The sequence below is a fragment of the Melanerpes formicivorus genome, unplaced genomic scaffold (genome assembly GCF_026170545.1).
Source record: "Melanerpes formicivorus ecotype bairdi unplaced genomic scaffold, bMelFor1.0.p_v2 SCAF_5, whole genome shotgun sequence".
Lineage (NCBI taxonomy): Eukaryota > Metazoa > Chordata > Aves > Piciformes > Picidae > Melanerpes > Melanerpes formicivorus.
In genome coordinates, this window is record NW_027142357.1 from 20677507 (window position 1) to 20691663 (window position 14157).

Consider the following 14157-nt stretch of genomic DNA (forward strand, 5'->3'; position numbering starts at 1 on the left):
GTTTTACTATTACATATTCATTTGGTATACTAAGGTATTATAAATCAGAAAACTCCATAATTTTTCAGAATTACTTGATTAAGCCATGGTTTATCGTTCAACATCTTTCAATGCAATTACCATGGATTTTCAATCCCAGAAGACTGATTTACACACATAAAATCATTCCATCCCTGGGTTTTAGAAAGGCCTGTGGAATTGTCTCTTTCTCAAAATTATAATCAGTTCTTTTCCTCTAACATCATATGACTAACTTGCTTTGAGTGAATTCATTCACTCTGTATTGGCTGGATGAGCAAACTCCAGTTGGGAAAATATCACTAAATGCTTGATTTAGCCATTCAATACTTGGTCAAATATTGAGTAGTTGATTGCTTAACAGTACTGCTTCTGTTTTATTATTGAATTATCAATCCTGCAGACTGGAAAGTGGTAAATACTACACAAAACCTTATTTTAAATCTAGAGGAAACCATAATGACGATATAAACATATTGTCATCATGTCATCATAAAGACAATAGCATTTCCTGAACAGCCATGACAAGGGTTATGTATCTCCAAGGCAAAAGATTATGAGGCTACGAAGCTATCACAATGAATAGTTCCAAATTTAAAGCTTTTATATCACTTCATTCTTAAGCATGTTCAGATTCTTCATATGATGGCTGAAAGGCACTGACCTACCAAATCCTTCAAATCCTTATATTATCTGAACATATTGTGTAACTTCCATTTGTGTTGCTTCCATTGAGGGAACTAAGGGGATAGGCTTGCTCTGTATACTATGTACTCTGACAGGTCTCACATTGACTTTTCCCTGTTAGACCTCAGATATCACTTGTAGTCTTTCTCTCTGATTGTCACTGCTCTTCAAGTATCAGACCACAACTGTACAGACCAATGTTTTTAGAATGTTCTGTACTTAAACACAGAACATATTTTACTCAAGGGAGCTTTAAAACAGCAGCCATGTCATAGAAGTCTTACCTTTTCACAAACTCTTCAAAGAGGATGCGATGAGAATATCCTTTTTGACGTATTTTGACAGTTTCCAGAATTCCAGTGTATCGTAGCTGCAGCAGAACTCTCTCGTGAGAAAATGTCAGTGCTTCTCGATTGTCATTGGGTTTAATGCAGCGGATAAAGTGAGGCTGTCCAATAACCATTTTGGATAAAAGATCCATGAGGGAATACTAGTGAAGAAAATCAAAAAGATGTACATGCTTGACAAAATAATACAGATCAAATTCTGTCTGCGTGGCTGATGTCACTGCAAGGGTTTTGGTTTTTATGATCATGGGACTTTCTATGAGGGCCACAACCTGCTAGGAAAGGATGGAATCCAATTGTCTAAAAGAGGCAGGGGAATCTTCGGCAGCAAGCTGGCCAACCTGGTGGGGTGGGTTTTAAACTGAAGGACTTTGGGAGAATGGTCCAAAAAGGCAATGTTCAAGCCATCATCACCACTACAACCAATCACAGAATTAACCAAGCCAACCAGAGCAGTGTAAAATGTGCCTCAGTTGTTTCCCTAAATGAGAAAAAAAACAACCAAAACACCTGAAGTGCATACATACTAACACACAAAGTCTGAGAAATAAACAAGAGAAATTGGAGCGATGTGCACAGTCAGGAAGTTATGATACTGTAGGAATAACTGAAACTTGGTGGGACAACTCTCACAGCACAGAAGGACCATGATAGATGGCTATAGGCTGTTTCATAAACACAGACAGGGTAGAAGAGGTGGTGAACTTTTACTCTATATTAGAATGAACATCGAAAGTACTGAAGTAATTGTGGAAGCCCTATCAAATGCCTCTGGGTGAAAATCAGAGGGATTGTCTCCAAGGCAGACATTACAGTAGGCATCTGTTAATAACCCCCAAAGCAAGACAACACAATGAATGAGGGAATTCTGGAGTCACTTAAGCAAGCTTTGGGCCAACAAGACCTGGTTCTATGGGAGACTTCAATGACCCAGACATTTGCTGTAAGGAAACAAAGCAGTTCACCTGGCACACATCAAGTTTCTGGAATGCACAGAGGACTCCTTTGTCATCCAAAATGTGCCAACCAGGAAAGAAACACTGCTGAACTTGCTGTGCACTAACCAAGAAAACCTACTTTGTAAGATCTTGGTTATTCACAGCCTCAGCTGCAGTGATCACAACCTTGTGGAATTTGGTATACTGCTGAGCATGCTTAAGGTTAGTTCCAAGACAAAGGTTTTGTATTTTAGAAGAGGAAACTCAGGGCCCATTTGGAAGGGATCCCATGGGAAGCTTCCATGGAGGACAAAGGAGCTAGTGAGTGCTGGGCGTTTTTGAAGAACATTCTCCTAGACACACACAAGAAAATGGTTCAATCCCTGTAAAGGCAAGTGAAGTAGGCAGAGCAAGAGACCCTCTTACCTTAACTCTGAGCTTTTGGGTCTGCTCAGAACCAAAAGGGAAATGTATCAGAAATAGGAAGTTATTTATTGAAGGGTATGCAGAGATGTTCAGCTTGAACTGGAACTGGCCAAAGATGCTGTGCCATCTCACTTAATCTACACTATCACCTAGAAAGGTTGGGGTCTCTTCCAACCTTGCATTCTGTGAAACTTTACTTTGAACCAATCACAGAAATTCACAGAAAATCATGGGGAAGGGTTACAAGATGCCACCAATTCAGCATACTGGCCACAGAGGACACTAGGTGTATCTGCACCATTCCAGGCATACCTCTGTTTAACACATTTTCCAGAATTATGAAGCGTATAGATTGCAGTCTCCCTGGACGATCTACTGAAGCGATACTTTATCATGACTATGTAGTGTTCTTAATATAATCTAAATCTTCCTGCTGAAATGTAGGTCTATTACTTTTGTTGGATTCACCCTGAACATGGAAAACAGTTTATTCCATGGCATTTTACACCAAAATTAAACAAGTGTGATCAGATCAGATCAGATATATGCTTTTCTAATGATTCCTCTGAATACTGACATTTCTGCTCCAGCCTCACCTCATTTACCTACTGTACAAGAAGTATTTGTCACAAATAACTCAATCTCTAAATCATGTACAGTTCCAAATGGACTATGGTCACTACTGAGGGCTGCATCCATTTTTTAGTGTACTTTCACACCTACTCACCTACTCACCCATCCTAATCTTTAAAAGCAGGTATGTCTGAACTTGTGAAAATATATGAAGGCTTTAGAAATGACAGCTGTTTTATTTGCATAAAATCACTTTTCTGTTCATAAGGAGACCTCCAATATTTTAGATGGAAATAGTCTAGACTCTAGATTCTATTATCAATGTATGAGAAGTATGAGAAAACAGAAACAAAAGGAGCAAAAGACAATTTTAATCTACAGCGTTACAGCTTTACAACAGCCTTACAACAGAATAAAACATTCTTACTATTCTCTTTTGATCTCATAATCCCACAAATATTTTAGACAAATCGAGCATTCTTATCACCAAAATGTTTGTTTACAATTTAACTTTTGTACCCTAAAATAGGAAGCCATAGTTTGCCGCTTCATGTTAGTTGTCTCCTCGGGGTGTCGCATAACCTCCATTGTGTCAACCTGGAAGACAAAACTCAAATGTTAAGAGCTGCTCCAGAAACGCTACTGCCCCCCCGCCCAGCCCATGAAAGCTGAGTTTAATTTTTGTTACGTCATTCCTTCAGCTGTGAGTGCTTCAGTGTACTTCATCAGAGGTAGGAAGGCCAGCTTCAAATAGATGCAGGTTGCATGCTGACTTCAGAGAGTGCACTGGGTGTGCCATATGATTTCACTTTTGTTACGATAGTGTAACACTCAGCCAGTGAGGCCGCTGTCAAGAGGCAACACCTTAGGAACTGATTTTGACAAATCATTCCTCTTAACATCACTACAATGAACTCCATTACCACTTTTGTAATGACCAGGAAGTAAAGCGAGCTGCATCATTTTGTTCATGTATAGAAAAAATGCTGCTGCTGGATAGTAAGTGGCAAACAAAGTAAGCTATATAAGTATTCTCCTTTCTACTGTTGTGGTTACTATTAATTTCTTTAAATTGCCATTTTGATGCCAAGAATTTCAGCAACCTTACTTTGCTGAACTGCCATAGCTTCAAACGCTTCTTCAGCATTTCAAAAGAGTTATTTTTAGAGGGTATACATGGAAAGTAAACATACTGCTTCTGTTATATTTTACTTATATTGTCAGTACAGCTGCTCTTATCAAAATGAAACCAGATTTTATGAATGAGTATAACTATGGTTACCAATCACAAGCAGATTATGTTGCTGTATTACAACTCAACAAAATTAAAGAAAATCAACAAGCATCCTGTTTGCATGGAGCATTAACAACATTTTAGCATTCACTTGCTTTGTGGCAGTTCACCATCTGTTCTGACCAGGTGGCATTTGTATAAACCAGATAATGTTGTTGTCAGCACCTGTGCTACACTTCCTGGACCTTGCTCCATACAATCACTTGTAACACTCACTGACTTAAGACCACTCTTCCGAACACTAAAAGCAATTGCTGAAAGATGACAGTTCTCAAGAAAGTAACTGTGCCTCTTACCTTCAGGAGATATTTAGGAGACTGCATGCAAAATATAAAGGAAATGAAGCACTGAGTAGTAACAGATCAAAAAATGGATTTTGTGTTGGGGAAGAAATCAAAAGAAAACTTGCGAAGACAGAATTCATAATACAGCTGATGCAAAGGGAGCCAGATTTCCATAAGGGTGACCATAAAAATTTCAGTATGTATTTGTAATTTGTGCTGTTCTAGTCCAGAGCAGTACACAGGAATTAGTAAGCATTTCAAAATAACACGTAAGAAAAATTGTTTAAAGATGCCATTTGATTTCAGTTTTAAGGGTGCTGGCAGAAAACTCTGTCACGTGTTCCAGGAAAAATACCCTATCAGCCCAGATAACATCAAACAAGAGGTCACCTGACAAAGTAAATATCAATTACCTAATTAGAACAGCAGGCACATCCAATGGAAAGGATATCTGAATGTTTTAAAACTATATTGGCAAGACAACTGCATTTTGAGAATTGATATCTAAATGTCTAGTAAAGGTGAGGTGGAAGACAAAAGCCATACCGGTGAATATTGACAGTAAGTTTAGAATAACTGGTAATAATTAATGTTAAAAGACAGACAATTTAATTATAAAGAGCACCAAAACAAGAGCAAAAGCAAAGTAGTTTGAGGGCTGCACTGAAACCCAAATGCTCAAGAATTTGAGCTTCTAAATTGGATTCTTGTCTGTCTAGAAAAGCAGAGACTCCTAGTGATACTGTTGTTAAAGGTTCATCACTCATGATCTCTCAGTCATATTTAGAGTACCTGTTGACCAATAAAGGAGAGTTTATGCTCTACCTTTTGGGCAGTAGGATACTGTAAGATCTTCACACAGCTGCCAATTTTCACAAAACCTGTAGAACCCAAAGATCTTTGAGACTGCCATTCTGCCAAATACAGCTTACTACAACCTACTGGGTCCAAAACAGGTTTGTTTTGTGGTTTGGTTGTTGGTGGTGTTTTTCTTGTGGGTTGCTTTTTTTTTTGGGGGGGGGGGGGAGGGGGAGGAGGGAAGGAGTGAACAGATAGTCAGAAACACTCACAGAAGAGATGTAATACACTTTTTCCTAGAAAATGAGAATATATCAGTATCACGAGATTCCCTTTTCTATGGATGTAGTTGTACATTCAGATCTGTGCAGTCTGTAAGGACTAGCATATATTTCCACATCTTTTGACAGGAAATGTTTGAAATTCTCATTAGAAAAATTCTGATAGATCCTGAAGTTAAGGAGATTTTACTGTAAAATTTTTTAGAAGTTCTGTCTCTGGTTCAGTTATAACATTGCATGTCTATGAAGTCATGCAGTTTTAGGGGAGGGCAATAATCACATGCAACAGGTTTTATCACAACTGGCTTGGTTGAAAATGATAGAACATAATAACAATGTCATGGCATAATCTTGTGCTTTAAATCACTAGCTACTATTTTTAAATGAAAATGAAGACTATTTCAACTGTAAAGTCATGTTTTTACACGACAGTAGTAGTGACGCACAATATGTGTTTATACAATTAAAATGGGAAACAGCTTGACCTACAAAAGACAGAATGTGCAATATTAGAAGTATGATTTATGGTATCATGTCACTTGATTAAGTTACTGGAAATTACTACTTTCACATATTGACCACACCTGTTGCTGGCATGGTATGAAATACTGTAAAACTGAAAAAAAAAACCAACCCACCATATTAAGTTGCTTTAAAAAGGAAATTAAATAATAAATGAAAATTTTCAAACTTCCAAACAGAATTGTTACACTTGGATATCTCTTGCAAAGTGTAAAATAGTAATCTAAAATATTTTTCCTGAAGCTGTTTCAAGGTTTATGAAATTATAAGAAAGGGATTGTTTTCTTCAGCTAAAAACTATTTCAAGTAACATTTTCTGAATAGTCTTTTAGACCCTTCTTTTACAATTTGAAGGCTAAGTAAAAGCACTTAAGCACTACTTAGTAACTGTTTCTGTTTATTAAAGCTGTAAAAGACAACTGCTCTATTCCATTCCAGCTGTATAAATAAAATGCATGCTTAGAAAGCTTATGCTGAATATAGCTGAATGTAGAAGACAACATTTGTGTAATACAGGAAAACTGGTAAGGCCATTATTTGTCCTTCAGCATTGGAAGTACCTGCATCAGAGAGGAAATAAATCTCTGAAATCCACATCTGTAATTGCAGGTACAGTGAAGGATATAGATGTCTGAATGACATGAATTACTGTATCAGTATCTGAGCATGAGCAGGAGAGAACAAAATAATAGGAGAGAGCAAAAAGAAATAGAAAACCCAGAACACAAAATTCTGTAGACTTTTGAACAGTCACTGTTACCACATTTGTTTAAACAAAATATTGCTGTTTGGTTTGAAGGCAAAAACCCCCAAACCTCGAACAAAGCTAACAAACAGAACCTCTTAGGAAGCAGAAAGGGTGTGTACATACTATCAGCTTCAGGCACAAGAGTTTTCCTCACAAATTAAATATTCTCAGCTGGCAAAACATCCTATTAACTGACATAAAATTATCCCATCCATTTACAATTGTGTGACATACTTTTACTGCAAAATTCAGCACTATTTAAATTCTACAGTTCTTTTTCTTAAAGAATAGGAGGTTTGCCAAGCTACTCTTTTCTGGACATCTATCAATTACAAATGTCCCATTTTTTCACTTGTAAACTGAACAAAAAAGGAACAGGTTATTTTTTAAATTTATTTTGTCTTTCACACTGTTAAATAGACTATTTACATTTTACTGAATTAAAACTCTTTCTAGGTCAAAATTGCCAGAAGAAAACCTTGACCCCATTGAAATAAAGAGGTATATTCATATCAATACCAATGTAACTGAGATTTTTCTCCAATACTTTCAAGATTAACTAGAAGTAAATTAATTCTTCATGGTATTCTGCAGCAGGGTCATCTCTAAAACTGAAAATAGTGCTCCCGGCTAATAATTATAGCAGATTTTCACTTGCTAAGGACCTCACCATATATATATCAACTAAGCATTATGTCCATAATCTCACCATAGCATTTTATGAACAATTGCCTGCCTTCCAAATAAACACTACTAACCTTGATACGCCCAGCACTAAGTTGTGGAGGCAAAGACCTAGATGCTGCTGTCACTCTGGCTCTTGCTTGTGCCAAGTTACCTGTTCAAAAAGAAAGAAACATACACTGCAAAAACAGTTGGAGAAGCTTAGCTAGGAAAAAAAATGGTATGGCGGAAAATCAGTTTGTACAATTGTACTAAAAATAGCAGACACCACCACACTTTTCCCACACCCCACTCATTAACAATTGTGCCTGCAGAGCATTCAGCAAGGGCATGACAGAGTGCAGTGTTGATTTAAAAGGGAGGAAAAAGTCAGTGATAAGGTGGTATGTCACTGACCTTAGCTACTGAGACGACAAAAACAATGACAGCACACAGGCATACAGCTCAATCACTAGTAATCAATTTCTCTGTGACTCATTGAGAGATTTAGAAGAGGAAAAGACAGTAGAAACAACCTAGTTTCTACGAAATCATGTAGATCCTGAAGTGTTTAGACAGCACCTTAAGCTCACAAACTAATGAAAGAGATGAGAAAATGATAAGATGGTATCTTTTTTTGACCTTTTGACACATAGGCCTGCTTAATCCTCAATCTTATTGTCCCTTGGGGTTTTTAAAGACTGACTCAATTCCTCAGACAAAAACATTGTGGTGTCACCTGGAAGACAAGCATCTCTTTAAATGTACAATATGACGTGTCCTAAACTTTTTCTACTGTACTTGTAGAAAGCCAAAGTCATCACAAAATAGTTTGGGATTTTTTTTTTAAGTAAAGGCTCAGAGAAGAGGGAGGAAGTGATATGGGACTGTGCATATGCAAGACACTCTGTATATTTCAAAGTTTTAGCAAGTCTAGCACAAGATGTCCAAATGTTTTCTCTGGCTATATCTTCAGAGGCTAAACTGTGATTAATAGCATTGAAAGAACCCTTTGAAGCAGGATTGGTGACATCAAAGCCCTAATCCATGGGTGGCAGGATTTTTATAATGAGTGGGAAGCATTTTAACACATTTCAAAGGATTTACAGCATGAATAAACAATAGGCCTCTGCAGATGTACCACACACCTTTCAGAACCAGAACACATAAATAAGTGTCCATTTTAATTTAAATGTAAATAAAGTGTTAACACTTCTTTCAGATGCTAAGTGCCTTGTTTGCATCAACTTCTGTGTTTAGCTGTTTGCTTTACAGAAAGGCAGTAACTCTAAACAGTCTTCAGAGTTTTGCTAAACTATGTATTACATAACTGGTAAAAAGGAGGCAGGAAGGGAAAAACAAAGTCAAGAACACTTGATCACTGGTAATTATTTCACAAGAGACCAGAGCAAGCCCAGTGTCCACAAAACATTGAAACAAACTTCTGCTCTTACTTTCTTCCTAATAAGAAAAATACCAATGCCCTGAAAACAATGTGGGGGCCAGCACTCAAACACAGCAATGACATTCTTCGGAGCGATTCAAACATTCTGCATTCATTTTTAGAAGTATTTATCTACTAAGCTGCTGGTGCTAAGATTGACACAATGCTGGAAAACTAGCCTGTTGTTTCCAGATCTAACAGCCTATGTTACATGACAGTCTACATCCCAGTGCAGAACACAAGGCATTTTCATGGTTTTGGAAAAGGCATTAGGCTAGACTGGGTAAATTAGAGAGGACTTAAATTTAGTCTGGTTTGAAAATTTTGTGTATGTATATACACACATGATACATATGGTATATGCTTAAAGTCAGGACTTCAACAAACAAATAGTTAGTGAATTTGTTTTTCTCTCGGATGTGTTTTTGGTATTTTTCTGTGTTAAAAATACCTTTTTTTTTTTTTTTTTTTTTGGCTAGACAACATAGAAAGGTTGGTTTTGGCTAGGCTTCAGACTAGCAAGTCTAAAGTTTGAAAGTTTTGCACTAAGGAACTGATGACACAGCATGGGATAAAAGAGGGGAGTTGGGAGAAGAAACAGATTTGAATTAGGTTGTTTAAAATTACTAACATTTTGTTGTATTTTGTAACAAGTTCGTTGCTGAGGAATCACCACACTCACTGTTGGCATTAGGCTTCTAGGGTTCATAACTAATATTCCTGAGCCCTCCCTTAATTACTCATGCAAAACTAAAATGAAACATTTATGATCTGGCAAACCAAGCCAACAGATAAACCCTTTTTATCAAAAATCTTTAATGACTTTATAAATGAACCCCAAAAGTGGTCAGTTCCTACTTAAAAGAAGAAAAGCTTTTTGTTCATTAGTTACTTCCTCCTAGGAATGGATTCTAATCAGTGCATATTTCATGTGTCAAATGAATTCCTATGTAATTACTAACTACTGAATTGTAGCATCAGATGAACTCTAGAGAAAAAAATATTAGGATTTTCTTTTCCCTATCAACCACAAAATTATGCTTTAATGAGGAAAAGAACAACCTATCTTTAACATGTCTAGCCATTTAAAGCTAATAAACAGAACAAATGTGGGTTTAAAATTAGTCTACGTAATCAGAAATGTTTCACCCACAGCATGGTGTTTATAGTCAGTAAACATTTGGTTTACTGTGCCTGTATTTGATTGTCATTTACAAGGTCACTTATTACTTTACACACCAAAAATAATTAGATGTTATTCCACTTTGTGAAGAACATCAATATTTGAAGAACAAATGTTCTTAGATAATAACACAGCCCAGTTAAAACTGCTACGGGTTCCTTGAAAGGTTAAACTGGTTAAAGGTTAAAAGACTGCACTGTGCCTTTCAGAAGTCTAGCTTCACACCTCTCATGTGGTCAGCCCTCCAGAGAAAATACAAGTGACATCCATGTAGACTTCAACAAAATGCTACTTATATTAAGTAAAACCCCAGTAAAAGGCCCAATTAAGCAATTCAAAATCCTCTCAAAATTTTCATAGTCCTTTTTGGAAAAGGCATACATGAGGGAGGGTAGACAAGTTACTGGCTAAAACTAGAATAGATCTTTTAAACATGTTTAATTTTATTAATGTGCATTTTCCTTTCAGTTAAACGGGACTGTTCATCTGAAACATTAATCTGTCTTCCAGATCAGAGACTAAGGTCTCTGGGATTCATTTGTGTCAGTGGATGAGCCAGTCACTGCCAATGTTTCACTTTTTTCCCCTCTGTTCAATAAAGTTAGGAATGTCATTAATGCTTTGAGAAGTTTCAGTCATTAAAGTTTGTGGAATGCTCTCAGACTTTCCAACTGAAAGGGAAGTAGCAGCACAAAAATCTATGTGCTTACTGGCTAAACTAGCTGTGACAAACTTTTTTTCTTGAAGCTGCCTAGGAAATCTCCTATCTTTGCAAACATACTCTCCACTGATGTCTCATTTCAGTTTTGTCAGAAAGACCATGTTGTCAAAGTACCCTCTCTCTTCTATTACGCAAAGCCAAGCAGAAATTTTGAAAGTATTTCAAGTATTTACAGAGCACAGAAAGAAGAAATGAGTTTTCTTTTTTCAGGCTGGACTTTGGAAGAGCTGTCTAGGTCTCAGAAAGGACTAGTCAGCATTCCCAGCTTCTCACCTGCAGCCCTGGCAATCACTCACTGTGTGATATGGCTGAATTTACGATTTGTCCAACAACTGACTTTCCAAACTAATTAGGAAAAGGACACTCTCTGGCTGGATGTTCTGATGTTACTTACCATTTGTCAGAGCTTCATTCTTCTTAGGTTAAGGACTCTATATGTAGTATCATGCAAAAATTAGTTACATTAGCACTGTATTTATAACCTCATTTTGGTTATGTCTGCAACAGAGCATGCCAGGTAAGAATTACATTAAACTTTGACACAACATTTAGTTTGTGAAGTGCAAATGACTTACAGAGAAAGAGCCTAATGACAATGTCACCTTACAGTATAAGCTATACCAGGGATATTGCTATTATATAGAGGGCACAGTACAAGCTCTTTTCTTATCTTCATATATTTTATTAATTCCTTTCATGCTTCTGGTTCCGATAAAGAGGAGTTACTCGAAACACCATGTAGATATAGTATAATATGGTCAGAAATGCTAGAATGCATTCATATTTCATTGACACTACTTCTAATCACAGCTAAGCACTCGCACTCCAGAAGAGGTACAGAGCCACACAGTCTCTGATACACATAGCTTCTTCTCTGTCTTTGATTTCAGTACATTTTATCTAGCCTAAGGAAGTCGACTGCTTATCTCCATTAAGTATTTTCATCTTCTGCTACTGTAAGACGAAGCTTTTCTTAACTTGACTATAAATGAGTACGTGAACTTTTTTTTTATTGGGTACTAATTTGAGTCTGGTCACTGACTGTCAAATCTTGTGCAGTAAAAAGCTAAGAATCCAATTTTCTCATATACTACACTTTTTACACAAGAATATGTTTATAAAAGTACTGTCTGCAGAATACACGATCAATACCGACACACTGCCACTGCTGCTTATTCTGAAAAGAGTATCTCTTTACTTCCTGTTCAGAATAAATAATTTAAAAATGAGAAATAGTTTTTCCAAAATCAGATCCATATTACAAAATAGAATCTAATAATCATGAAAACTTAGTAATATTTAGGCCCCCGTGGGAATAAATTAATCATGAGTAATCACTTCAGGAGCTAAAAAGATACAGCTTCTGCCTCTGATTATTTGAAAGAAAAAAATCCATGCCACAGTGAACTGACAAATTCTGATCCTGATTATCAATTAGATTAAAAGTTTCTCTTAGTAATATGAAGTAGACATGGATCATATTTACAAATACTTAAAAGCTTTCCGTTGCTACACTGGGATTAGAGAATCGGACTGTAAATTCAGTGCTGCTATGCTTTCTACTGCATACATTGCAGAAACTTCAGTGGTCACTTCCCACATTAGTAAGGCACACTCTGGAAAGCACATAGAATGATGTTTACATCAACAAATAAAACTTTACTTGGAAGCACCATCCTGCTATGTTTAAATATTGTTTTAACACAGTAGTTTAGTTGACTTCTTGTAGATTGCAAGGGAAGAAAGATACTGGTAACAGCTGAGATGAAATAAAGGTCAAACTACCTACTATATTCCAAGATATGTAAATGTGTGGTCTCAGTAAGGAACATCTTAACTTTGACCCCTACCTAGTAAAGAAGAACAGATTGTGGTATATAATTATTTAGTGGCAGCGCTCATGGTATTTTAAAATACAACCTCCAGTGTGAATGGCTGCTTTAAACACTGCCCAATTGTCCAGACAAACTCAATCAGATATGTGGCCATCTACTTGACTGGGAGTATGCTCTCTGAAATGCAGACATTTCCTGAAATATCACAGGCATATACATGAACATAGGATACACAAGCAAACCTCAGAAACAAATTCTCAGAACATCATAGTCCCTCAACACAATCAACTTTACAGACAGCAGGCAAAGTACCTATGCTATAGACTGATCACGTGGCAGACATGTTCCCAAGCAAAGAACAAGAGAAGGTCACAGGGTTCTGGAAAAGAAGGTGTCCAAGGGGGAGTGGATTGCCTGCTGGACAAACTCTTCTATTTGGCCACAACCAGGTGGGCACAGGTTGGGCACCTCTGTCCAAACATAACTAATGACAGGAGCACACTAAATACAAATAAGGGTTGATTATCTGAGGCTGCATCTAACTAAAAATGGAAAGAAAAAAAACCAACAACACACAACCCCCCAGTTGTTTAGGAAAAAAGTAGTTGGAAGATATAATATAAAAAATGCTGGAGTTTTCTACTGCAGAAACACCTACTGTTTTCTTTAGTTAGGTCCATAGCCTGAGTAGCTGGAGACCTGACTAATAGGCAGGAGGCTGACTGATGGGCTAGCCACAGCCTGATCTGGTCAGTCTTGCAGTTGCTGCATTACAGACCAAAGCATCTCAGCTTCTTATTATTTATACACTGTCAGAAGATATGGGCCACTTCTTCCAGATATGGTCCTTTGCAACTTCTATCCTCATCTTTGGTATGGATGATTCAATGATGTCATATGCAATCAACTCAGGACAATAAACCTTGAAATCTCTGGGTGCAGCAGACAGTATAGAATGTTGCAGTCTGTATCATCTGCTAAGTACCTCACCATCACCATGAGGCTTTCTGTTTCCCCAGCAGACTATCTTGGTTTCTGTATCGTGTCAGTAAGTGAGATTAGAAGAAAACTACAGAGGTGTATTTTCTGTAAGATTTCATTGTTGAGGAATTTTCCAATAACTTTCAGCATTAGCCAAAACCCCTTTATTCTTATAACCTCTATTCAGGACAGACAGCAAGTTTATTTCTTCTTCCAGAGGTACATGGAAGAACACTTCTAAAAAGATACACAGATTGAAAACATGGTTACCACATATGCTGATTCAGCATAGTCTCCCTCATTGTTTTATGCAATTGGCATCCTTTCTCTTGCATGTTATGTAAGGGGTTTTTTTCCCCTTCAAAATCATCTATGCTTTATCTAGAAAAGTAAAAGTTTGATTGAAAAGAACAT

General features: G+C 37.0%; 1 protein-coding gene across 17 annotated transcripts in view; it reads right to left on the bottom strand.

Moving 5' to 3' along the window:
- MYO3B (myosin IIIB) overlaps nt 1–14157 on the bottom strand; it is a 202190-nt gene that overhangs the window by 70540 nt on the left and 117493 nt on the right. For 15 of the 17 annotated variants that reach the window (XM_068138617.1, XM_068138614.1, XM_068138619.1 and 12 more), the window contains 4 exons: nt 7675–7754; nt 4580–4600; nt 3509–3586; nt 990–1195 (listed from right to left, as the gene is read on the bottom strand). In XM_068138617.1, coding sequence (XP_067994718.1) covers nt 990–1195; nt 3509–3586; nt 4580–4600; nt 7675–7754 — 385 coding nt within the window. The remainder of the gene's footprint in view (nt 1–989; nt 1196–3508; nt 3587–4579; nt 4601–7674; nt 7755–14157) is intronic. The other 2 variants (XM_068138620.1, XM_068138618.1) reach the window with 1 other exon arrangement.